This window comes from Drosophila sechellia, chromosome 2L, assembly GCF_004382195.2.
Source record: "Drosophila sechellia strain sech25 chromosome 2L, ASM438219v1, whole genome shotgun sequence".
NCBI lineage: Eukaryota > Metazoa > Arthropoda > Insecta > Diptera > Drosophilidae > Drosophila > Drosophila sechellia.
In genome coordinates, this window is record NC_045949.1 from 14604820 (window position 1) to 14629322 (window position 24503).

A 24503-nucleotide genomic window follows, 5' to 3' on the forward strand; every position below is an offset into this window, starting at 1 on the left:
TAAAGGCTTTCTCCATTTGCTGATGATGGTGGAGGGGGGGAGGTCAATTCATTTATTTACATTTTTTGACCTCAGGGCTTTCTTTGCTTGGCTTTATTCTTTCCAATCCCCTGTTATTATTGTTGTGTCTGGGTAATTTCTGACACGTGTGAAGAGATTTCCATTAGCCGACGACATGAAAGCAAATACCAATCAAATACGACCAGAACAGCAAACTACATATTTGGTTTAATAAAAGGCCACAACTTGACATGAGGTTTTTCATAATATTTGACGCAAAACTTTAAATAATGTGAATTGTCTAATATCATTAAGGACATGAAGTCTTTTCTTATTTAATTTATATATTAATTACTGGCGTTATTTATAAACGCTCGAAATATATTCATTATCATAATTTACGCTCCATACCATGTATTTGTTAATTAATAGTCAATATATAATATAATATATAAATAATATAATTATATAAAATATATAAAATAATAATTTCATTGTCACTGCTCCACAGTATATGTGAAGTTGTGGGAATCCAATATTAAATTTCTATCTACCAGTCTGCCGCTTTTTGTTTTCCCACTCGGGCTGTCGATTCAACTTGGCTCCAACGTTCCATTCGGTTGACCATTTTAGTTGGCTGAATGGGTGAGTAGGCGTGTGTTTGGTCCGTTCAACCGCCCACGTATAAATTTGATTTACTAATGAGGCAAGTCCGGTGAAGGGGAAAACAAGGGACGAGGAGCATATGAAATTTTAAGTAGTTTTTTCGCTTGGCACTTGCGGTTTGTCTTGCGGGTGTTGGGAATTGTGGTTGCCATGCGAACCGCAGGAACGGGTTGAACCTCCCCGTTTGAGTGGCGATTTAAATTGGCCAAGTGGGGCTGAAAAAGATTTCGGACATGTGTCCGGAGTGTATCCACAAAAAAGTGAAATTAAAATGAAAACCAACCATGTTGGTTTCAACTTCCAAATTAGATTTCAAACAAATAAGTTCCCACCGCACAGGGTTTTGCAAATAATTAATTAACTCTTTTGGTTTTTTTGTAGTTGATCTATATTTACTTTTCGCCCTTTGTTTACATTCCAAATAGTCAATTTTGTTTTGTCACACTATCTTTCGACTTAGCTTAACATATTTATTGATATTTACGCTTAATTCTGTTAGCCTAGCACAGTTTAAACTCTTTCAATTTCTTTGATCTTATGTATCTTAATCTAGCGCTTTCCATTCTAAACATTTAACTTCAGTATTTCTTGTAGCTCTAAGCAGGATCATTTGCCGTTTTAGACGGCGACTCAAACATAAACTTTGATAAATTTACAATAATTCATATTTATATACAACAACAAATGATATTTAGGTGTGCTTGCTATTTCTTTTTATACAATTTACCTATTGACTATGCCACGTCTATATATTATTTATATACAAGTATTCCTATCGTGTTTACTTTTCATTCAGAAAATATTTTAGCTACAAAATATTTAGCTACTAAATCGTTTGAGTCTTTTTGAAGTTTCCTTAAATTAGAGTGTGTGTTTAACTGTGTTGTAAAATGATGTTAATCCAGTTAACCATATGCAATATTGGTTGAGAAAGAAATATACGTATTCAAATTCAGTTAGCAAGTTTCATGTTTTCAAATGGCAGGCATTGAGCAATTTTTGCTTTAAAAATATATCGAAATTAACTCTCAAGATACGCATTGATATTTCATTCCTTCTGTTTTAGTTTGATATAACAAGGGATATGCTATTGAACCAGAAGATATGATGCTTCCTGTCACTTGATGACATATACTCCCAGAATTTACATTGCACTTAAATATAGGGTTAAATATGCACAGCACCTTATCGAGAAGAAAACAGGCCTATTTCAGTTTTCATATTCCTAGAAAGGTCTTAAATGAAATGTAGGGATCTAAAGAAAATAACACAAGCCACATAAATTAACTTAGTTACATATTTTACACATTTTTCAATAAATTATAATAAAATATTACTTTTTTTAATATTTAAATGAATGTGAAAACTTCAACAGTCAACTTCTGACATAGATTGATATTCCTGCAAAGTAAATACATGTATCCAGCCTTCGGACTTAGACACAACTCTCGGGCACTCGCTGCGTCATGAGGCAGTCCTTAATCGCATTTATATTGATGTTATCGTCCAGATCCTGCGAGGAGTTACACGAGGTGGTGGCTGTCGTGGTGGATCCCACAACGCCCATCACGCTTCCAGCACTTCCCATCAAAAGACTTGAGCCGGAGTGGTGTGGGTGCTGGTGGTGCGGGTGGTGGTGGAGCTGCTGCTGCTGGTGGTGATGCCTGTTCAGGGTGGCGGTGTGGGTCGCTCCGCCTGGCACTCCACCCCCAGGTGGATGGTGCAGTCGCCCGCTGGCATAAGCGTTCAGTATGTAGCCACCGCCGCTTCCGAGTCCTGGTGGCAATGTGCCCACTCCGCTACTGTGCGCCGGCTGCAGGTGGGCTGCCAAAGTGGCAGTCGACGATAACGACGTGGGCGACCCGATGACCGTGCCACCCACTCCCATGCCCAGGCCCATGCCCATTCCCATGCCCAGCGGCTTGCCAAGGCCGCCCAGGATGCTGCTGCTGGGCGAGATTACGGTGCTGCTGCATCCACCGCCCACTGCAGCCACCGCCGCCAACAGCTGCGCCCGTTGCGCGTTGATTTGATTGTAGGTGACAGTTGCATTCACCGCATCGCCGGTCAGCATCGTCGTCGTCACCTGCAAGGCAGAGAGGATGGAGACATAGGTACACTCAAAAAAACGAATATAACAAGCTGAATGTTGGTAAATATTCATATTTCTCAAGTAGCTACATATTCATATGTTAAAGACAAAAATTAAAAATGATATACGTGTTAAAATTTAGCGTATAACTAAGCTGTTCTTTATTATCTAAGATACCCATTAATATATACCCTATAAGTATTTCTTTTATTGTGGCCATTCTGACACTGAAAGTCATTCGCCTGGAACCAATTGTTCTCTACCACTCTAGAACTTTCCACGCGAATGCAATTATATTCTTATGCTTGCCGATTCCCTGAGCAATTTTCAACTTTTAAAGAAACTAAACAGGAAAAACCTACAACTTCATTTCGTGCCTTTTTAAAAGTAATTACGGGCCTCCAAAGTGGTACAAAACGTAGTTTTTTGTACAAATGCAGCAATTTTTTCGGTGCAACATAGGTAAAATCCGATTTTGGCTTGACCACAAACAGTTAGTCCATTCTTAAATAAAATAGTATGGATTCAATTTGAAATCCCCTTGACGCTCAAAAACGTATTCTGCAGATACGTTTGTGAAATTCGATACAACGATGTTTTGATCTGCCTCTCACTTCCGCCTCCGCAATCCAATTAGCTTAAATGATTATACCGAAATGCTCGATTTTCGACTAGAACATCTAAAATGCCGACGACCAATACTTTGTTATTTTGCATTTTATTTTACCGGCTGGCAAAGCGAAATGAAATTCTAATTGAAATCTCAATGCAATTTCCAGGTGACGGGCGAGTGGGGGAGTATTGCGAACACTGGCATGTTCGGCTGTTATGGTTCGCAATATTTAAAATTATTTAATTAACGAATTGAGTTATGCTGCGATTGCCCACTGGCCGCCATTGCCGCCCATCCAACCGCATTGTAAGCCTGCCTGGAATGGTAATTTAAATGTAATTGAAATCTGCGCAGCAAATCCCATTTACAGAATGAAACAAAAATTCCCTTTCAGCCCGACTCCGTATCCAATTTGGGCTCGGAATCGGATACTTTGTTATCTGGTTCCGAATGCAATGCGGCACGGAGTGGGTGGAAAAAAAACCGCAGAGTCGGCTGATTTCGGCGTTTTTCTGCATTGCAAATTGTTTCGCGCCCAGCGGGGCATCGGTTTTTCGGGCTAATGTTTTTGGCCAGATTAGTGATATATATACATATATTCGCGGACTGGCAGTCAATTGGTCATGCCCGATGCATATGGCAGTTTCCCGGCCTAATCTCGTTCGCACAGCTTATGGTAATGGCTTTCTCGGATCTCGACCGTTGTCAGCGCATAAAGGAGATATATGCATATACACATTTATATTTGAATATTCATATGTGCAATATATATAGACAAGCGGGGGTTGGTTATAAATAAATTCTAATTGCGAACTTAATGAAATGAAAACAAATGTGTTTTGGCCGACACTCTAATCTCGAATGAATGGCTCTGGCAAAAAAATGTGGCGAAAAAGTAAAATAAAGTCAACGTGGTAATAAAATTTATTATACGGAAACCAATTGGCATGGTCGGGATTTAATTTTTGTGGGAATAATTTACTAAATGATTCAAGAGCTACTATTCGAAATCTATTTACTGAATTAAATGAACTTTTGCATTTCAACTGAAATGCATTTAAATCGATTGTAATACCGTTTATGTTTCCTGAGCACTGTGTGCAGATTGCTTTCTTAAAACGAGATTCCAGGTGCATCGCACACTTCAGCACACCTGTTGCCACTCTAAGAGCCACCCCATCCATCAGCTATAAAAACAAGCTAAAAAATTGCAATAGCTCAGGCACTTCTCCACGGATTTGGCCATCCGATCCAGAATTTCGTGCTCAATACAAATGCAGAGCAAAAATTGATTGATTACGGCCCTCTCAACATGATATATTGTGTTTTAAAAATCTCACAATTACCTCACAGCCCTGACTGTTGGGTGGGTGGTAGCCACGTTGCACGTTATCCCCGATTTAGCCAATGGATTTTTATTTATAACCTGAGTGGCAGTGCAAAGAGTGGGAATTTCGAAGGAGCCGTGACAGTTAAAAAGCTTTTTTTAATACAGTCGGGGGTGTTCGGGGAGACCGAGATGAAGGGCCAACTGACTGCCGGTAGCCAGTTGCCGGTTGCCGGTTGCCCGGGATTCTGTTTAGCAATTTGACAATTTGAGTAGTTGATTGCTTTCAGTGCACCGCCCAGATTGCCAGGATAAAGGGACATCGGGACCACGAAGTCTGGGCAATAGAAGCCCAGTTAATACGAACCGCAACTGACAACTGACAGACGTTAAACGCTCCAACTGGGCTGGCTCGGATTGGATTCAAGAGCCATCTGGACTACCTTTCTGCTCCGAAAGGCACTCACAGACAGACTGTTTGCAACAAAACTTGCCAAATCAAATTGCATTACGGAGAATAAAGCAAAGCACAAACGGCAAAAGAGTTTGTCTAACTTTCATTTGCAGTTGCCTATCCCACAAGATTGAATGCGCCAAAGGTGTCACGTTTTCATTATTTCACAATCCATCACTAGTGATGAGATCCTGCTGCGATTTTTCCTTTAAAAGCCACTAAGGATATGGTGGGTTTTCTCTGATTTAATGTAACTTAAACTATTCCTAGATAGAATAGCTATTAGTTGTTAAATAGGAAGAAAAATGTATCTTAATTTTGGGAAGTAACTTTCCTATTGCATCTGCTCAAACTTTACAGATTTCTGTATAAATGCTTTTGACCCACTTTCATGTCCCCAAAAATACTATTCCCCAGTGAAACAATCGCTTGTTTAAGTACTTACATTGCCATTGGGTGACCACTTGGAGGCCCCGCCTCCTGCCGCCGCTGTGGCAGATGCACACTGATGTCCATCTGTGGCAGATGCTGACGATGTAGCTCCTCCCGGACCTGACATCGCTGATGCGGCCGCGTTGGCGTTGGCCACCACCGCCGTGGAGGTGCTGCTCCCGGTGGCGGTGCCAGCGGTGGTGCTGCCCACGTTGGAGGCATTGCTGCCACTGCTGCCGGCGCTGCTGCCACCGACTGCTTGATTGAAATTTATTGATGAGCAGGCACGTTGCGGGGTCGTCGTGTCCATGTGTTAGATTGGCGGGTTCCGTCGTTAAAAATATTTACGATTAAAAGAAAATTGCATTGGTTGATTGGATTAGATTGGATCGGTACAGTTCGATTTGGGTTGAATCGGTATGGTTTGGTTTGGTTTGGCGTCGGTCGTATTGTTGTTGTGTTGATGAGATTGATTACGATTGCGGGTCGCCAAAGAACAACGGAGCCGGATGTGCAGATAGCGTATTGCCATTGCGCGATTGCGGGTCACATGAAAGTAAATGTCGGAAAAGTGGCCATAAAATTTGATTAAAGTTTAATGCTCGAAGTGCACACTATAAAAAAGCTGCTTTATTCTCGGTTACTTCAGCGGACACTTGACTCGCGCGGGGTGACATTAAAAAGCAAACCGAAATTGAGCTATACGCGCAAGTGACTCCTACTCGCCCTACACTGTACAAAATATTGAAACTTTTTTTATTATTTGAAAATTCTAAATATTTTTAAATATTCTAAATATTTTAAATACCTACCAGTTGCTTAAAATTCTCAAATTTATTATCTACATTTATACACAATAGAATATAATTGTGACAAGCTCCGCACGAGTCGAGTGCCCCCAAAGTGTCAGGAACTGTTTATAATCTTACCGTATTGCGATGGTATTACGTCCGGATCACGTTCGTCCTCAACCAAATCCTCTGATGATTTCGTTTTTATGTCCGTGTGTTGCCATCGCGGCTTCTCCAAGTTTCCGCCCTACGAGAAAATAATACGTACATTAATTGCTCGAAAGCCGTCGGGGAATGTGGGTGCAAGTGATGGATGTGGGATGGATGGATGGTTGGATAGTGGGTGGAGAATGGTGAATGGTAGGTGCCAAGTGGTAAATCCCTTTCATAACTCCAAAACATACCTTGAAGACATCGCTGGGCTGGGCGGTTACTCCGGCGGCGGTGGCCTTGCTGCCATGATGACGATTCCGCCGCAAATTGTGCACAAATGTCACCACGAATATTCGTATCGCGATGGCCACACCAATAATTATGATGGTCAGGACACTGCCGACAATCACCGGCGACAATGTCAGTGTTACATCGTCGTCTGTTTGTTGTATTTCGCGTAATTACAGGTTGACAATCATCGTTCATAAATCATCATCGAGTTTTAGTTAGATTCCCATCACAGCAGTTCCCACGTACATCAAATTGATTGGAGATGGAAGTGGTAGATAAGGCGTTGGATTCCACCGACGACCAGAACGTTAAATTTGTCGACATGTGACGGTTTTATTTTTGGAGAAGAAAAAGCGCAGAATATATTCCATGAGTGTGCGATAAAGCCATAAAAAGTGGGCGGTAAATTTTGATTAATTGGTTAGGATGGGGTGGGCAAATCCCTACATGAACCAGTTGGCTAAACTTTGTAATGTTAATATGTTGGCAAAATGGATTAAACTTGATTTTCTATGCATTTCATTCTGAAAAATTTTCTAGATAAGTAAGTTATGATGAAATTCTATGGAAAATTTGCCTTCCAAGTCTACAATAGTTTACCAATTTTAGGAACAATTTCTGTAAAATAGCTAATGGTGACTAACTTACTCTCTTAGAAAAGTATTTCCATTGTAATTCATTTCATACAATTGATATTTTCAAAACAAAAGTATTCCTGACTCCTTGCTTAATGAATTCTCGGAAAACTGGTCCACAGTTCAGGATCAGCCCTTGTTAAAAAGTAATTTTACACATGTTTCACGCCATCGCATGATGGCAGCAGGGAATGTGTCCTTCAGGTAGGCATGTTGATTGGAGTAAGTACTGCAGATGACTGGCGGAGGAGCCCACCTGTCAGGTGTCACAGGCAGAGGGACTGAGAGGTGGTTGGTTGGCTTTGTGTTTGGAGTCGAAAGTGAGGCCTATTGCCTGTATGGGATTAATGCACGCAAGGAAATCAGGAAATCTCTGGCTAGGCCAAAGAAGCCTATATAATGCTCCGCACCCAGTGTCCATCAGATGCGAGCTGCTCACTTGTCAAAAGCATAAACCCGCCCGCCCACGTTCAATCTTCAATCCCACCCTTGCCAGAATTTCCAGCATCCTTGCATCATCCATCAATCAAGGCAAATTGTGCTGTTCGTTTTTCGGCGGCGCCATCTGGCTGCTGGTAGTGCCACTCACCTGTCTTGTAAGCTGTTGAGCCAATTATGAAATCGGGTAGCAGATAAGCGGCACTGCGGCCCTTCTGGTTGTACGAGTAGATGCGTAGCCGCAGCGAATTATTCTCCTGGACCATCATCGAGGTCAGGGTGTCCAGGTTCTCCAGCGAAAATAGTGCCTCCTCGGCGTTGCTCAAATTGAATCTGCGAAGATGAATCAGACGGACAAAGGGTTGGTTATTGGCCGGAGGGGCTCGATATGATTGCGAATTAAATCAAACGAAATGGCCAGGAAATCAACGGCATTAAGCCCTTAATCAAATTTTCGATTGTATGTGTGTGTGTGTGAGCGCGGCCTGAGTAAAATCCAATGCCGCAAATACTTTTTGGCAGCCCTTTTCCTTTGGCATTTTTACGGGTTTTTCGCTGGCATGTTTTCCTAACCCCAAGCACTTTTGCCGCTACCCCCTCCTATGCTCCAGTCCTTATAAGATATGCGCTCTTTCCAATCATGACCTCAATTTGAATTTGATGCCTCTGCCAACGAATGCGGCTTTGACTTGTCTACCCTTCGATTCCAGGCAATCCTTTCCTCGAAAAAGTTCTGAAATATTAGGGTTCAATGTCTATATATATTTCTGCTAAACATTTTAACATTGATGACGATGTTTGTTGCGTTTGTTTTTTTTTTTTTTTTCGCTGCCCAATGTGGGTTTTCATTTCCTTCCGTTATCTTTTTTGTTTTGCTTTGACGATGTCTTTGTTTTTAATAAGAAATGTTTATTTGCCTTGGTTGAAGCCCAAAAGAAAATTTGGCATAAATTTATGCGAAAGAAAAATGAAATGGAGACATCCTTCGCATAATGTTATGTGCCATATGAATTTCATTTCCCCATTTACCATAAACATGTATACGCATTTAATAACCACTATGAATGCAATGGCTCAAGGACCCATTTCAGGACAAACACAGCCTGCCCAAGAGCGAGCTGTTTCACGCCTAATTACACACCTGCATGGAGTGCTATATACATGTGTACATATCTCAGAGGTGAAGGCACTTGAAATACATTTGCCAGAACTCGAGTCCCCAACTCAACTCACCCAAACTATTATTGAATAAAATCATGCTGGTACATCTGTCTTTGTGGGGTGTCAAGACCAGATATCTTTCCACTTGGAAATGCGGTTGTGGGGCTGCAAAGGCGTTCAGCTAAACATAGTCATGAATGCATTATTATCAGCCCCAAACCTAACTGGGGACTTGGGCCTATTATTCAAGAGTATTTGTCCGGAGTTACTCGTTATTTTAACTCTGGTTTTCTTACTCGTTATATTTTTAAAACGACTAGAAGCTATAGTTAGTTGAGCTTTCATAAATCAAATAACATGTAACCCAAACTAATAGTTTTAATAAATAACAATTAAAATAATATCTAATATACATACAAAATAATAATAATAAGTCATAATTCTCGAGAACGTTATTAAGATTTAGGATCGAAATAATAATTGATATCCCCAACAGGTAATTTCGCATACTTTATTTGATTAAAGCTAGTGTTATTTCTATAGCAGCCCGGAGGTCAAATCCCACGCACATACATGAATGCGAAATGTGCGCTACCGAAACGATATGGAGCCATTTGTTTGACATATGTTCCATATCTGGACTCCGGGTCAAGTCGGACCGGACATAAGCGGCTTAAAATCAAGCCCCCAAGCGGAAGTGGTGGCGGCTGTGGGGGTGGGGCGGCCCGAGCTCCTGGCAGCTGTAGTTATAGTTGATTAATATGCTTACCTGGTGATGCCGGTGCGTGTTGAAAACATTTCGAGTACAAATATTTGCGGCAGGCCGCCGTCATAGCCCGGTATGCACTGTATGTCAACACTCAGTTCAGTTCTGTTGAAGACGGTGCAATTGCTGACGGCATTCGGCAGTGCTGGAATCGGAATCGGAACGGGGTTTGCAGTCCGCACACATTCGCATCCAGAAATCAGATTTATGTTGGTCCCCGTTACGCAGGAAATTAACAAGCAGCAGCAGCAGCAACAGCACCGAGAAAAGTCAAAGCGTGGAACATGAGCATTGGTTTTGGTTTTGTTGATTTTTTTTTTTTTTTTTTGCTTTTTTTTTGAATTGAAGCCCAATCCCCAGGCTCCCAAAATGCACAATGGTCCACAACTCTGGTTTTGTTGGTTTTCGGTATGACTCTGGCCTGGTCCGTCCGGTTTTCCGGAGCTGTGGCGTACTCGGAGTACTCTGTGTTTGACTGTGTTTGCATGCGGCATTAACATGTTAAGGTCAAATTGCACGTAATGAAGCAACGGCAAACATACCCAATGGGATAGGAAAAGCCGGCAGTTGCCACTCGGAGTACATATGAGGATTTTAGCTGACATAAGGATTCTTTTCGTAATTATCCAAGAATACAGCTAAGGCTTAGGCTTTTTAAGAAATCCTTTTGTTTTCATTACTTTTTAAAACTTGGAGAGCTCCTTGCCTTAATTTTATAAATACATTTATACTTATTAAGAAACTTTCTTAAATACATACATATACAGAATATCTGAAACTTGCAATTCTTATAATGGATACATTTGTCGAACATGACAAATACTACTGGTATACGAATTCTTAAGCATTATGATGGTATAACCAGAGCTTGTGAACCACTGACAGGAAGGACACTTTTCCCAATCTCCACGTGAAAACTTACCGGCTAGCACGACTTGGAAGAGGCAGGGGTGCTGCTGGGTGCCCACCTCGTTGGAGGCCCAGCATGACAGTGTGCCATAATCCTGCAAATACATATTTATTTATTATTTAAAATGCGGCTCTTGCTTAATTGCCCGGAGCTGACTTCGGTCTCCACTGTGGACATAGCCAAACATATACATATATATATATATATGTATATATATGTATATATAAAGAGGGAAAGAGGGGGCGAATTGGCGTGTTTACCTGATCTGTGACTGGTGTGTACTTTAAAATGCTGCGGCTGCCGTTCACGCTGAATCGTTCACTGCCCACGTCCAGAGTTTCGCCCGAGTTGTTGAATTTCCAGCGAAAAGTCCTGCAAAATGTTTTTGCACATGTGTGAGTAAGTTGCGTTGACATTTTGACAGTTGTGTGTGAGTGTGTGTGCAGGAGGCAGGAGACGAGCGACAGCGGCGGAAAAGGACAGGTAAAATGGGGAGCCGTAGCCGGCGAGTGAAACATGTTTGCGAAGTTTTTCATTTTTAAAATAGCTTGTTAAAATATTAAATGTTAAGCGGACACACACAGGATGGAGGCCCCGGTCCTCGGACCGAAACTCACACATTTGGAAGCCTTTTAAAAGGTTAATTATCTCTGGCATATTCGGTCGGACGCTTTCGCATCTTGGCAGTGCCAAAATAAACGTAAATCAATAAAACAGAAATCCATTTAAAAATCTACAAGAGGGAAAGGTGAATGAAATCAATAAAATACAGAAAATATGCGGGCCGATTGGAGAAACCTCGAACGTAAGTGCTCGATGTCAACAACAATGCCGGCATTATTGATTTATTTCTGGTAATTAATCATCCGAAATGTTCAATATAACTTTTCTTTGCGCCACAACTTTTATTTCAACACAATACTTCTGCTGCTAGAAAAATTGAAATATTTCATATTATTATTTCATAAGAAACTGATTCATCTCAATGGCTTTAATTTATATAATATTATACTGACTTTGTTTCGCTCCTTTTTTAGCTTTGTCCTTAAATTCTTGAAGTTCTGCAACAGTTTCGATTAAATTTTAATACATTTATATGGTGTGGTAATACATTTTTTACCCCGCCGCTTGTCAGGCGCTTAAATGCTGATAAATTAACTTGTCGCCCCCGAGTCCTACTACTTCGGCCCCCAGCGCCTTGAAGCTCGCAGCAGCTTTTTAATGTTCACGCTATGCTCCAGCCAGTTTCCCTTCGATATTTCCCCGCTTTTCCAACCATCATCCGCCAGCAGCAGCCACAACAATTACACGGCGCCGCATCTGGCTTGGCCTCGGCCTCGCATATTTTCCGCCGGCTAATGATTAATTATTTTAGCATAAAGCGTCAGCACAAGACGCAGCTCAACAGCGGAGCGGCGAAAAATACAACAAAAAAATTTTAAATTAAATACAAGACAAGACAGGGGCAGGGACATGGCCAGGGAGGGCCTCAGAAGCAATATACAGACATCTCGGACTGAGCTAGAGTGGCAGCTGGCCGGGCCTCAGTGGTGTGGCCTCATTAAAAAAACATTAAAGAGGGCCACATTCTCGCTGTCAGACTAAATCCAAGCTTCGGCGACTGCGATGTGGATGGTAGAGCGAGCCAGTTGCACATTTAAAATGAATTAAAATAAACAATTTAAAGTCCGGGGAAACGAATAACAAAAAAGGGCGACAAACAAAAACCGAATAAAAGGGAAAATCGCAGGGAAAAAATACAAACGGAATACAGCAAATAAAAACAACAACACAAAATTGTTAAATTTTCTCACATTTCCTACAAAATAAACAGCATTTTCCGTTACGCACACACGCGCGCCCGCACACACAATCACAATCATTTGTCAATTTTACAAACTTCCTTTCAACAGGAAACCGGAAGCAATCGCCTACAAACTCAGCGAAAAACCTTTATGAGGGCTCAGAGGAGATGGGGGGTAATGGGGTAGGAAACCGGATAAGCAGGAAGCTTTTCCGATATTCTTGTTGATTTTTTTTTTGTTTTGAACTTACCGCGGCGGCGGATCGGCTTGAATTTCGCACACAACCTCAACAGTCTCGTCCTTAGAGGCGCCAATTAATATTACGCGGTCGGCGTGCTTGCACATGGGCGTGTCTGTAATGAGAGATTAAGATAAGTCAGTGGAGAAAAAAAGGAAAAACGGCTATAAGGATATTCATAAGAATCAGCATCTATTTTAATCAATTAATTAAGTCTTTAAAAGTACAGTCTCCCAAGATAAATTCTACTCAAGGTAATTAAACATGTAATCCAATCAGCATAGTTTATGAAATTTTGAAAGTAAAGTAATTGTTTTATCACAAGCACTGCAAAATACCCGGCTCAAGCATATCAATGTCACTCAAAGAAGCTCGTAAAATATTTTATCAATATAAATTCAAAATAAAACCAATCCGTTCGTTCTCAATCTCCCGAAGCTTTGTCTCTGTAAATCACGGTCTTTTATTTTCTGGCGTTCACTTCCGGTCTCTGGCACCTGTTGAGTGACAAGCCAGATACCGTATCGGCGGCAGGACATGGAAATGTCCCGAAAATCGCTGGGAAATGAGCCGAAGTATTTGGTTTGTGTGGGCGTGGCAGGTGAAAAACGCACAAAAGTGATTTAGACAGCAGGGACCGACCGAAAGAGCGACGCCTTCGCATCAGTCTGTCAGCCAGTCAGTTATACGGGGACGGAAAAAAGGGGTGCTAGGTGGGAAAATGCCGATGGAAAAGTCTTCGAGTGGAGGGACCCTTTTCTCGTTTACGGGAAATTAATTAATGTGGCAACATGATTTAGTACTTCCCAGGTAAATAGGCGTTCCATAAATGTTAAAGGATTATTAGCTGACGGCACACGTGACGTATGCGTAATTTGCTGTCGTCAACGTGCCAACTTTTTGCTTTTCTCTTTCGCTCCCTTTTTGGCACATCCGCTCACACATTTTTGAAGGCAACTTGAATTTCTGATGAATTGTTTATCTTCAAAAATGTACACAAAAACCAAGGGGCGTAATTAATTAGCCGGAAAATTACTCCCAATTCGGGTAACATTAGCTAATGTTGTTGTTGCCAACTTTGGGGTGGGTAAAGTGTGTGAAGTGATTACTCAGTCGCTTTGCTAATTAAGCCGCACTTGAATGACTGAAGGGCAGATCCTACCTACATAAAACTGACCGAAGTTATGAGCCGAATTCAATGGGATACTTTGTGGGCTAGCGGCTTGGGTGAAGGTACCAGCACTCTCTGCAAATATGAATTCTAGCATAAAGGACGAAAATTAAACCGCATTAAGATTTCCATTTTATCTATGGCTCAATGATATCCCTTTCAATTATTTGAATCAATTATTATGTAACTCGTGTAATGTTTAATTATAACCTTATGCCTGTAATGCCTCAACTTAGGCTCATCATCCAAGTTATGCGTTCAACTGACTTGGAACTGCGCTCATGTGGCTCAATCAGCACGGAATTTAATCCCAAATTTATGATGCACTGTTAAAACCCGGAGTATGATGCACTTGTAATCAGTTCAAATGTGTTATTTTCTTTTTTCTTTTTTGTGTAATTTTTGGGTTATGCAGGATTTTGTATTTTTTTTAAGTTTTTAATGTTCCAGAAGCAAATGCATCGATGAAACCTGCATTATTTTTGCTTAAATCTAATCAGCTATAATTTAATGATTCGAAATTTCATTTTTCAGTGCAAGTAGTGTACAAGAATCCTTGACGAAGACACTGGCAGAGGCAAAATCCAGCTAGTGGGATGGCGGCGCACTCCATTTAATTTATGGCTCGCAGCAATGCGCCTGTCAAAATGTGAGTGTCTGTGTGTGCAGTACTTGAGCTTGAGCGGCAATTTGTATGGCTCAGAGCTGAGGAAAAAGCACTGGTACACAGCTACATGTGTATCGCTCAGCTGCAGAATCCGGCTAGACTAAGCCAGTAGCAGTGGCAGTGCCAGTGCCAGGGCACCCGACTCATTACAATCATCCTCATCCTCATCATCGCCATCCTCCTCATCAGGACAGGCGTCTCTGTCAAATTGCTTAAATTTGGGGATGGATTTTTAGAGTGGAGCTGGGGCTCCATAAGTTGCGAGGCGGCAGCAACTTTTCGCGGGCTGTTAAATTCAAGCATAATTCCGACTGCAGTTGCAGCTGCTATGAAATATGGCCAAAGCCAACGCATGTGGCAAGCATATGAAATTCGCAACAGCGCTCCAGACAAACGAAGCCAAGCAAAAATGTTGTATTTATGCAAAAAGCGGAATGAAAAATATTTTTTTCGCAGCCTTGACGTGCAACTGCGCCAAGACTCTCTGCCTCTGAACAGTACAAAACAAGCGTAAAAAAAAACAAGGGAAAAAAATAAATAAGAGCAGCCCCAGAGAAGAAAAAGGCAAATTGCAATACATCAAATGAGTCGTGGCTATGGGGAAAAATGGGGGCTTAGTCGGGGTATGACAACTGCGACGGCTGCAGCCCTGACTTTATGATAAGAAACCAGAAAACAGACGAGCTCCGAGTGGCAGGAAAAGACGGGGCACGAAAATGCACAGCGTTTCCAGATAGATGATGCATTCAAACCAAGTGCCGCTTGCCAAATTTATGCTTAAAATCGCTGATGCATCACTGTTTCTGTTTAAAGGGCTTGCCGAAACATAGGGACGCAGTCAAGGACTACTCACATTTCACCCGCAGTGGCAACTGATTGCTGACCGTCTCGCCCTCGTCGTTTATGGCACTGCACGCATAGTTCCCGGCGTAGTGCTTCGTAATCTTCTGGAGTACCAGGCTCTGATTCGAGCGAATGACACGGGCGGATGTATTGTGCTCCAGATGAATACCCTGAAATTAAATATATACATTATGTTGAACGAAAATGGTAAAAGATAGTTTATTGGTTAAATCAATAACATGAGGATGCTTATAAATGGTCTCTAAACTGGGTTTCTATAGTATTTCCTAGATAAAATAATAGCACAAAGTAATTAACACTTTTGAGCAATATCTTATAAGATATTTAAGAGTCTGTTGTTAGAACTCCGAAATCTGTAAGTCTATTAGCAAAACTGAACTAATACAGCAATGGATAATTCAGCCATAGTGCTGCCCAACAATAATCCGTTCTAAAGCCACTCGGGTTCGAATTTCAATTTGCCAAAATCCGCTAAGCGCATCCGAAATGCAAAAATTCCCCACACACTCGTGCAAAACACACTTCCTCCCCCAGTGGAGAGGAAGTGGGATGTTGGCCATAGTTTGCGGACTGTGGGATGGGAACTTGGCCTGAGTGATTGCCAAGCGACTGCGGATTGCAGTTGAGCGACGGCAAAATCAATGCCGCAAATCCCAAAACTATTTTACCCAAAATGGCACCACCCCACCTACAGCCCACAACCCATACCGGGCCAAAGAAACCACTAGAATGGAAATGAGAAAATGCAGATCCATGCATCAGGACAGCGTCGTCGGCGGCCGCCACTGACGGAGGAGCAGCCACCTCAACGCATACGCAACCTGCCATGTTATTGACACTTAACCAGAACCGAATGCAAGGAGCCAGCCAAGCAGACGCCTTTCAGGGATGCCAACCGGTGGCTGTGGATTGAGCCGGATCCGAATGGATGGGTCCCCGGGTCGGTATGACTGCGCGGCTCACTCCTGCCCAACTCGAACACACTGCGACCTACATTATGCAACCACAACAGTTTCCGCCATTGAGGATTCGATTGTACGTGACACTCGAAGTAAACATCGTCGCCTTCCTTGATATCATCCGGTGTCAAAGTTGAGCCCAAGCGTAACGTCACCAAGGGAGGATCTGCAAAGAGGAGCAAAGAAGGAAGACAATTAGCCACTGGAAATTCAATAATAACCTAAGATAGTAATCTAGAACCTACTGCGAACACTTAAATACACTTTCTATGCACTTTTTGGTATAGACAAACTACTTTAAACTACTTTAAAAGGCTATTAGATACTTTTAAATATAAAGGACCTGATGTAACAATCGTCCTTGAAATATTTTGTGAGCACTTATATTTATTTCCTGCATGGGACATGTCATTAAATGTATAGCCTTAGAAAGGCTAAAAGAAAATCCGAAATAAAATGTAAAAAGGCCTATTAACTCAATGTCTTAAAACCAAAGTCTTTTCGATTATTCATGCCCCGAAGTTGTTGTGCCATACTTTTTCCGGCTGTGCAACTGTCTTGTCATCGCCCAGAATCCCGCACATTGTCATGATCAAGCTTATTTAATAGTTTTTGCAAATATGAGCGATTTAGAGCAATAACTGGAACAAAGTGAAGCATCAGCCAAGAGTTATGAGGACATGGCAACGACATCCCGCCCATCGACCGCTGTTTGCCAACATGTGTTGCCGCTTAAGTCGTTTGAATTTGCTTAACGAGCCACAAACTTTGCGACAAACAGAGACCAGAAGCGGCAAGAACCCAGACCCAGCCACGAGACCTAGTACCACGACTGGAACTGGGACCGGGACCAAGACCACGAAGAGGACCTGGAACTGGGACAGAAATAGGAGAAGGATCGGGAAAAAGGGGACGCACGTGCCAACCTTAATATTGTTGAGTTATTGGCGGCCAAAACCAAACGTCGACAGTCAAGAGTTGGGCAAAACGGAACCCAAGACCAGACCCAAAACCAAACACCAAGCCAAAGCCAAAAAGTTCCCTTCCGCCTTCGCCTGGAAACTTTAGAATGGCCTGGAAAACTTTTGCCCAGCCGGGGGTGGTGTTTCCCCGACGCCCACTTCTGCAGTCCCCTCGTTTCTCAGCGTCTGCCAATCAGGCAAAGTGCCCAAAGGGCTGTGAAAACTCTTTCGCTGGAAAAGTCGCGTCGCGCATTTCCGCACACATGTTGCAGGCCATTTTTGTGATTATCATTTACCGTTCCACCACGGATACCCTTGCCCCCATGACCCTTGCCCCGTAATCTCCCGACAAACTCGTTTCTTTGGCCCAAAACGACCATCGATCGATGGCGGAGCGGAAGTCAACGGTTGCTCAGAATTTATGTGCCATCGTGGGCTGTTGTATTATGCCAACTGACACACGGGATTTGCCAGGGCTGCAAATATTAAAGATGTTTTGGCAAGGTAAGACATTAAACTTTTTCTACGATATTTAAATTGGTTGCAGCAATTCAATCAATTGAGCACTCATAAATAATAAGCACATTCTTTTGGGCCAAGCACATTTTGCAAATATGTTTATGAATCATACTATTATTAAAATTTGAAAAAAAAAATACTAAACAACTCTTTTATATCCTAAAAATGTAATTTGCTGCCTTATTAATCAACTTAATAGGCTATGCGAAATTGGGCAACACTATACTCGCATGAAATAGCAAAATTTTCCTCAGTCGATGAGATTGCTTCCGCCAGTACAAATCGGCAGTTCTAATTATAAATCCCAAAAAGTGAAAAACTAAAAACCAATAAGTTTTCTTAAATCTGTGAACGTGAAACTAGCGAAATGCCGTGTAAAAGAAGGTCAGCTAGTGCCCTAGTAGCAGCTAATCCTCGAGAGAGCGAAGAGGTCGTTGTCAAAAAAAGGTCATATTCACGTTTAAGTGCCACAACATCGAAGGTCTCGAGCGAAACCACCAATCGCGACGTTTTACATCCAACCAGAGGTAAGAAATGTGAAACCAATCTGAATTCCAAAAATGTTTCGCAAAAAGGGCAAAAGTCACAGCTTATGACAGAAAGCGCTGGAAAATTTGATCCGGAGCCAAAGGGAAAACGGCGGGCTAAATCCTCAGCTTCCAAGTCCCTACATTCTGATGAGTTAGCGAACCCACGTGATTCAGATAATTATGCCAGGCAACTTCGAGCGTTTATGCGAAGTACTACAAATACGGACAATGAACAAAAGTTGTATGCACCTGCACCAGCACGTGAAACTTCATGGCCAAGTCGTTCTAGATCAAGGCGTAGATGTACACAAAAGAATGAAAATGTAATTGATTCCAATGAACCGGATCAAAATACAACTTTTAATCAACCGGAAGTTTCTTCCAATATAGTTTTGGAAAAACATAACCAGAGGACTTCAACGTCTAAAGAAAATCAAAATAAAGCCAGAAGCCAGAAAGAAAGCTATATTCCACCGCAATCGGACAATCAAGTTTTAAACTTAAGCCAAAAAGGTAAAAATGACTGGACTACGAAGTTGCCTGAGCCCATTCCAAAAAATATATCGAAGAAGAATTTGCATTCAAAGTCCAGCGATATAGCCGAGGCGGAAGAACGAACATATTTAAAACGTCAGTCTGAGAAGAATTATTATTCAGGTTACCATTCGGAAGAGACATATACCACGCCGACTAAATGTTCTACAGCTCAAATCAACTCAATACCATATCTGGACTTCGGTACTACGTACGGCCAGGCTCAGAATTTAGTCGTGTCCGAAAACGCCAACATAACACAAAACCCGAATCCAGATTTAACATCGCGTTATCATCATTTTAAAAAGCCAGAGTCTCCACAGCCCATCAACTTCGCCCATCAGAAGGAAATGCATATGAGAAACGAACATCAATATAATCCCGATCGTACTCCTAGTTCTCTAGAAATGCTTTCTCAAGCCGAAGGTAAAAAAGAAAGTAATCAAGGCGCTAAAAAGCCAACGAGTAATAAAGTATCTAACGTTTCTCAATATCTGATCGATCTCGGGTTTACTAGCGGTAACGACGATAACAACAGCAATGATGGTAACGAGGAGCAAGACGATATTGATAGGCGCCCGAATGCTGATATGGAATCTTTATTTGCAACTGATGAGCTGGCACGTCCACCTCCGCCTCCACTAGCAAAGATTCCAACAAAGAGAAAGGCAGCTGAAAGATCAAATTCTCGGCTATTGGATCCCAAGAAAATGGAAGCTGATATGGATGCACGCCTCCAGGCGGAACTGGATTCTCTACCCGTGGTAGCAGTATCAGCTGACGAGACGAAAGAAACCCCAAAGGAACCATTAGGTGAAACTCACCATCACATATCAGTACCTACAATCAAGAACATGTCGGAGAATGAAGCTTTTCCGAAACCGAATCTGGTATGCATTCCTCCACAACCAGCTATTCCTCCGCAACCAGCCATTCCTCCAGCACTAACCAATTGTATGGCCAACAAAGCCATGGAGACAGGAATATCTAGCGTTGTTCAGATGGCAAATAATCCGCTTGCTTCAACTCAGCATCACGCCTTGCCACAAGTGCCGATAGTCACGCGACTTAAGGTTGGTCAGGGTGAGGATGTATCCGTTAAATTTACCACTGGTGCGGATGGACTAATTACCAATGTGCAGTTGGTGCCATCAACGATGGCAATGGGTCAGCCAACAGTGAAGGCCACCCAATTAGAGAGTTTTACGGCCCAGCAACTGAATAAGTTATTACAGAGTGGGCAGCCCTACCTGTCCTTGCCCATGACTGACTCTGGAGTTCCAGGTGCCGTGCTACAGGAAACGTTAAAGACCAGAGATGCACCTGAACAAGCGGTCGAAGATGAGGAGGTCGACTATGAGGAAATAGGAGTGGCCGACACCTTTGCAGCTTACTGGCCCAGCAAACTGAAGTTTGGAAGGGCCCATCCCGATCCCGTGGTGGAAACGGCCACTCTGTCCTCCGTTGAGCTTCCCAATATAACCTATGAGTTGGCCCTACCCCAGAAAACCACCGAATGTTTGAGTGCCCTGCAGCTGGAGGCAGTGGTCTATGCCTGTCAGGCTCACGAGAAGTACCTGCCAACCGGAGAACGAGCTGGATTTCTGCTGGGCGATGGGGCTGGTGTGGGCAAAGGTCGCACCATTGCCGGCATTATTTTCGATAACTACGTGAAAGGCCGGAAGCGAGCCCTTTGGGTCTCAGTCTCCAGTGACCTCAAGTTCGATGCAGAGCGGGATCTAGCCGATATAGGTGCCCACGAAAATATCCGTGTAGCGACAATCAATAAGTTTAAATACAGCCCCATTGATTCCGAAGAAAATGAAACCTTCAAGCGCGGCGTGATATTTTGCACTTACACAGCTTTAATTGGAGAATCGATGACGACCAACTCGAAGTACAAGACTCGTTTTCGCCAGTTGACCAATTGGCTTGGCAGAAATTTCGAAGGAGTGATCGTCTTCGATGAGTGCCACAAGGCCAAGAACCTAAGCCTGATGAATGTGGGTAAGTCCACCAAGACGGGAACGACTGTTCTGGATCTGCAGAGAAGGTTGCCAAACGCCAGAGTGGTGTATGCTTCAGCCACGGGAGCAAGTGAGCCCCGGAATATGGCCTATATGACCAGATTGGGCCTGTGGGGTACAGGTACAGCTTATCCAGAATTCTACGAATTTGTTAACGCCGTGGAGAAGCGCGGCATAGGAGCCATGGAAATCGTGGCCATGGATATGAAGCTAAGAGGTACTTACATAGCTCGTCAACTGAGCTTCAAGGATGTGAGTTTTCGTATCGAGGAGGTGAACATGTCGAAGGAATTTCGCAAGAGCTATAATTTGTCTGCCGAACTCTGGGCCGAAATAAACAAGAAGTTCCAGAAGGCCTGTCGCCTAATGTGCGTCGAGAATAGGGTGCAGAAGATTATAACCTGTCAATTTTGGTGCGCCCATCAGCGTTTCTTCAAGAACCTGTGCATCGCCTCCAAAGTGAATCACGTGGTAAAGATGACGCGGCAGGCGACACGAATGGGCAAGGCGGTGGTCATTGGCCTTCAATCTACTGGGGAGTCGCGCACCCTGGAGCACCTAGAACGTCATCATGGAAAACTAAACAGCTTTGTGTCCACCTCGAAGATGATCATTCAGTCGTTTGTAGAGAAGCACTTCCCAGCTCCAAAACGCGACTCGTTTCATCATTTACTGAATACGGGTGAGTTTGAGCCTGAGGCACGTTGCCGCCCACCCAGACAGAAGAAGATGAAAATGGATACCGAATGGGTTGAAGATGATATGGATGCCGAGGCGGTCGAGAGCGACATCGAGATGTACGATAAAAACGGTAATGTGGCTGTTGCTAAGCCTGGACAAAAGCGGCGAGGACGACCGCCCAAGGCGGACAAAGGTAGGTTGTTCTAAGTGTTTTATTTTGAATAAATATTAATCATTTTAATTCCTTAAACAGTGGAGAAGATTACCATGCAAGAGCGCATTCTGGAGCATCTTCGCAATAATATGAAGGAAGAGGATAACGAACCGGAACCCACAGACCCTTTAGACAATACCAAGCCCCCAAAGACAAACATCACGGAGCGTGATGTAGAACGCTGCATAAACATGCGTGAGATTCTGCTGGAAAAAATAGATATTCTGGGCAAGAAGTTGCCGCCCAACACGCTCGACAAACTAATCTCTGAACTGGGTGGCACCAATTTGGTGGCAGAGATGACGGGCCGTCGTGGAAGAGTTGTGCGAACGGAGTACGATGGCTACAAGTATGAGCCACGTTGTGAGAACGACTCCACTATGGACCTGGTCAATTATCGGGAGAAGCAGCGCTTCATGGATGGCAGCAAGCACGTGGCCATAATCTCGGAGGCGGCCTCCAGTGGAATATCTTTACAGAGTGACAAGAGGGTTTCCAATCAGCGGCGTCGTCTGCACATTACTTTGGAACTACCATGGAGTGCAGATAGGGCCATACAGCAATTTGGGCGCACCCATCGCTCCAATCAGGTCAATGCACCAGAATATGTATTTGTGATTACGGATCTGGCTGGTGAGCGTCGATTTGCATCCACGGTGGCCAAGAGACTGGAGAGCTTAGGAGCCCTTACCCAAGGCGATCGTCGCGCCACCGATGCCCGTGATCTCTCCCAGTTCAATATCGATAATAGCATCGGGCGCATGGCCCTTGAGAATGTGATGCAACAGCTGACCAGCGGTAAACCACTGGACCGGTCTCAAGTGCCTCAATCCTATAAAGGAAACTTCCTCTACGATTGTTGCGTGGCAATGGCCGGCGTGGGAATGATCAATGTGCGGGAGGAGAACAAGGTCAAGGTGTTCACCGTGGAGAAGGATAGTAATAATATCTCTAAGTTTTTAAACCGCATCCTTGGTTGCCGGGTGGAAGTGCAGAATGCCCTTTTTAAATTCTTTCTGGACCAGATGTACTCACTGATCATGCAACTGAAGCGCACAGGACGCTTCGATCTGGGGATTCTAGATCTGGATGCCCATGGAGCAAGTGTAAAATCCATCAAGCTGATGAGGTTCATTAGGAATCACGCTACAGGAACGGCGGCCACCGAACTTCACACTGTGACAGTGGAACGTGGTATGTCCTTTGAGACAGCCCTAACCAAGTGAGTTGAAATTTATATGGGTAAATGTATTTAACTAACTTATAAACTCCAATAGATACCGAAAGGAGGGCCAATACGAACACGAAGGCTTCTATGTTCTACAAAAGCTGCGCCAAAACAAGAACTCTTCAATTTTATGCCTGCAGGCACCGTCCAATTCATCGGATGTATCAAAGGGGAAGATCAATTTGCAAATCTACCGACCCAATACAGGTCCCCAAGTGCGATTGGAGACACATGCCTCCATTTCATCACGATATGTGAAAGTAAGCCCGGAAGAGGCCCAAACATACTGGGTGCAGCAGTACGAATTGTGCTTGAATGTGTGCTCACACCTCTACTGGAATCGGCCATGTCCAATGCCGACGGGCTGTGAAGTGGGACTACGAATGCGCACCTACCACGTGCTCTCCGGGTTAATGCTACCGATTTGGGACCGGATCGAACTCATTATCGTGAATAGCGGACACAAGATCCAGATCATACGCATGAAGACCGATGAGAACAAGAAGATAGTGGGCACGGTGGTGCCGCATGCCGCATACGATGACCTGGTGGACGATTTGTCCACGGGTTCCATCGTGGAGAGCTATTAAAATGTGTATGGTGTGTGTACGCCCAGTGTATGGCAAAGCACACAGCACTTCTATTGCCACTTTAAAAATATCAACCCAAATTGCGGCATTCAATGCAATACATGTGGCGTAAGCTTTCGCTTTTTCAAAATGCCAGGCACGCTCCACCAGCTCCACCCAGAAGGAGCCCGCCCATGTTCCCGGCCATAAACAATGGCCACAGAAGCACATACGGGAAGACACTTACAGCTCGTCTGCGTGCGTATGTGATTCATATGTATTGTCTGCTACGCTACTGCTTCACATACACTAAAAAAAATAAAGCCACACAAAAAAAATCGTCTTTTTTTTTTTGATATATTAACTAATTTCCAAAGGCCTGGTAATTGAAAGGTGTTTTGAATTGCAGTCTGGCTTAATGGCTTAATTGGCTTAATTTTAATTCTGTAATTATAAATGAAATGAAACTTTTTACTTTGTTAACCGCAGTGCTCTTTCTTTTCCAACCCTGCGCTCTTTGGGGATGTCTGTGATTGCATTCCATGTTTTGTCTTGTTTCCATTGCTAGGAGACCAACTAAGGCTGCCCCGCTCGGTTACATTATAAATTTTAAAACGACCCAGTTGCTTGCACCCTGCCATACATGCGAGATATAAACAAAATTATACAAAGGGAGGGAAGGATTGTGGCGCATGAGACGGGCAACGTGTGGCATAAACCATGACCAAATGGCCTTGGCAAATGTCGTGCCTAAGGAGCCAAAACGCAGTTGGCATAATAACTCACGCGTGATGCAGATATCGTAT

General features: G+C 43.2%; 2 protein-coding genes across 2 annotated transcripts in view; one reads left to right on the forward strand and one right to left on the reverse strand.

The window, feature by feature from the left end:
* Nucleotides 1-1030: 1030 nt before the first annotated feature.
* LOC6611317 (neural cell adhesion molecule 1) overlaps nucleotides 1031-24503 on the reverse strand; it is a 64620-nt gene continuing 41147 nt past the window's right edge. Inside the window, exons 10-20 of the mRNA XM_032723169.1 lie at nucleotides 16469-16599; nucleotides 15464-15623; nucleotides 12785-12887; nucleotides 10990-11101; nucleotides 10742-10823; nucleotides 9823-9964; nucleotides 8044-8225; nucleotides 6780-6967; nucleotides 6514-6622; nucleotides 5598-5839; nucleotides 1031-2752 (exon numbers count right to left, since the gene is read on the reverse strand). Of these exons, the coding sequence (XP_032579060.1) occupies nucleotides 2102-2752; nucleotides 5598-5839; nucleotides 6514-6622; nucleotides 6780-6967; nucleotides 8044-8225; nucleotides 9823-9964; nucleotides 10742-10823; nucleotides 10990-11101; nucleotides 12785-12887; nucleotides 15464-15623; nucleotides 16469-16599 (2102 nt within the window). The 3' untranslated portion in view covers nucleotides 1031-2101. The remainder of the gene's footprint in view (nucleotides 2753-5597; nucleotides 5840-6513; nucleotides 6623-6779; nucleotides 6968-8043; nucleotides 8226-9822; nucleotides 9965-10741; nucleotides 10824-10989; nucleotides 11102-12784; nucleotides 12888-15463; nucleotides 15624-16468; nucleotides 16600-24503) is intronic.
* On the forward strand, nucleotides 18199-24019 carry LOC6611318 (protein strawberry notch homolog 1). The gene is made up of 3 exons (XM_032723160.1): nucleotides 18199-21879; nucleotides 21940-23122; nucleotides 23178-24019. The coding sequence occupies exons 1-3, from the start codon at nucleotides 18282-18284 to the stop codon at nucleotides 23716-23718; spliced, it is 5322 nt and encodes a 1773-aa protein (XP_032579051.1). The 5' UTR covers nucleotides 18199-18281; the 3' UTR covers nucleotides 23719-24019.

Excerpts from the sequence above, each read along its gene's own strand:
- LOC6611318 (XM_032723160.1), top strand. The coding sequence starts at position 18,282 with ATGCCGTGTAAAAGAAGGTCAGCTAGTGCCCTAGTAGCAGCTAATCCT. Across the intron at positions 21,880-21,939 it reads ACCGCCCAAGGCGGACAAAG|TGGAGAAGATTACCATGCAA; the intron begins GTAGGTTGTTCT and ends TTCCTTAAACAG. Across the intron at positions 23,123-23,177 it reads TTTGAGACAGCCCTAACCAA|ATACCGAAAGGAGGGCCAAT; the intron begins GTGAGTTGAAAT and ends AAACTCCAATAG.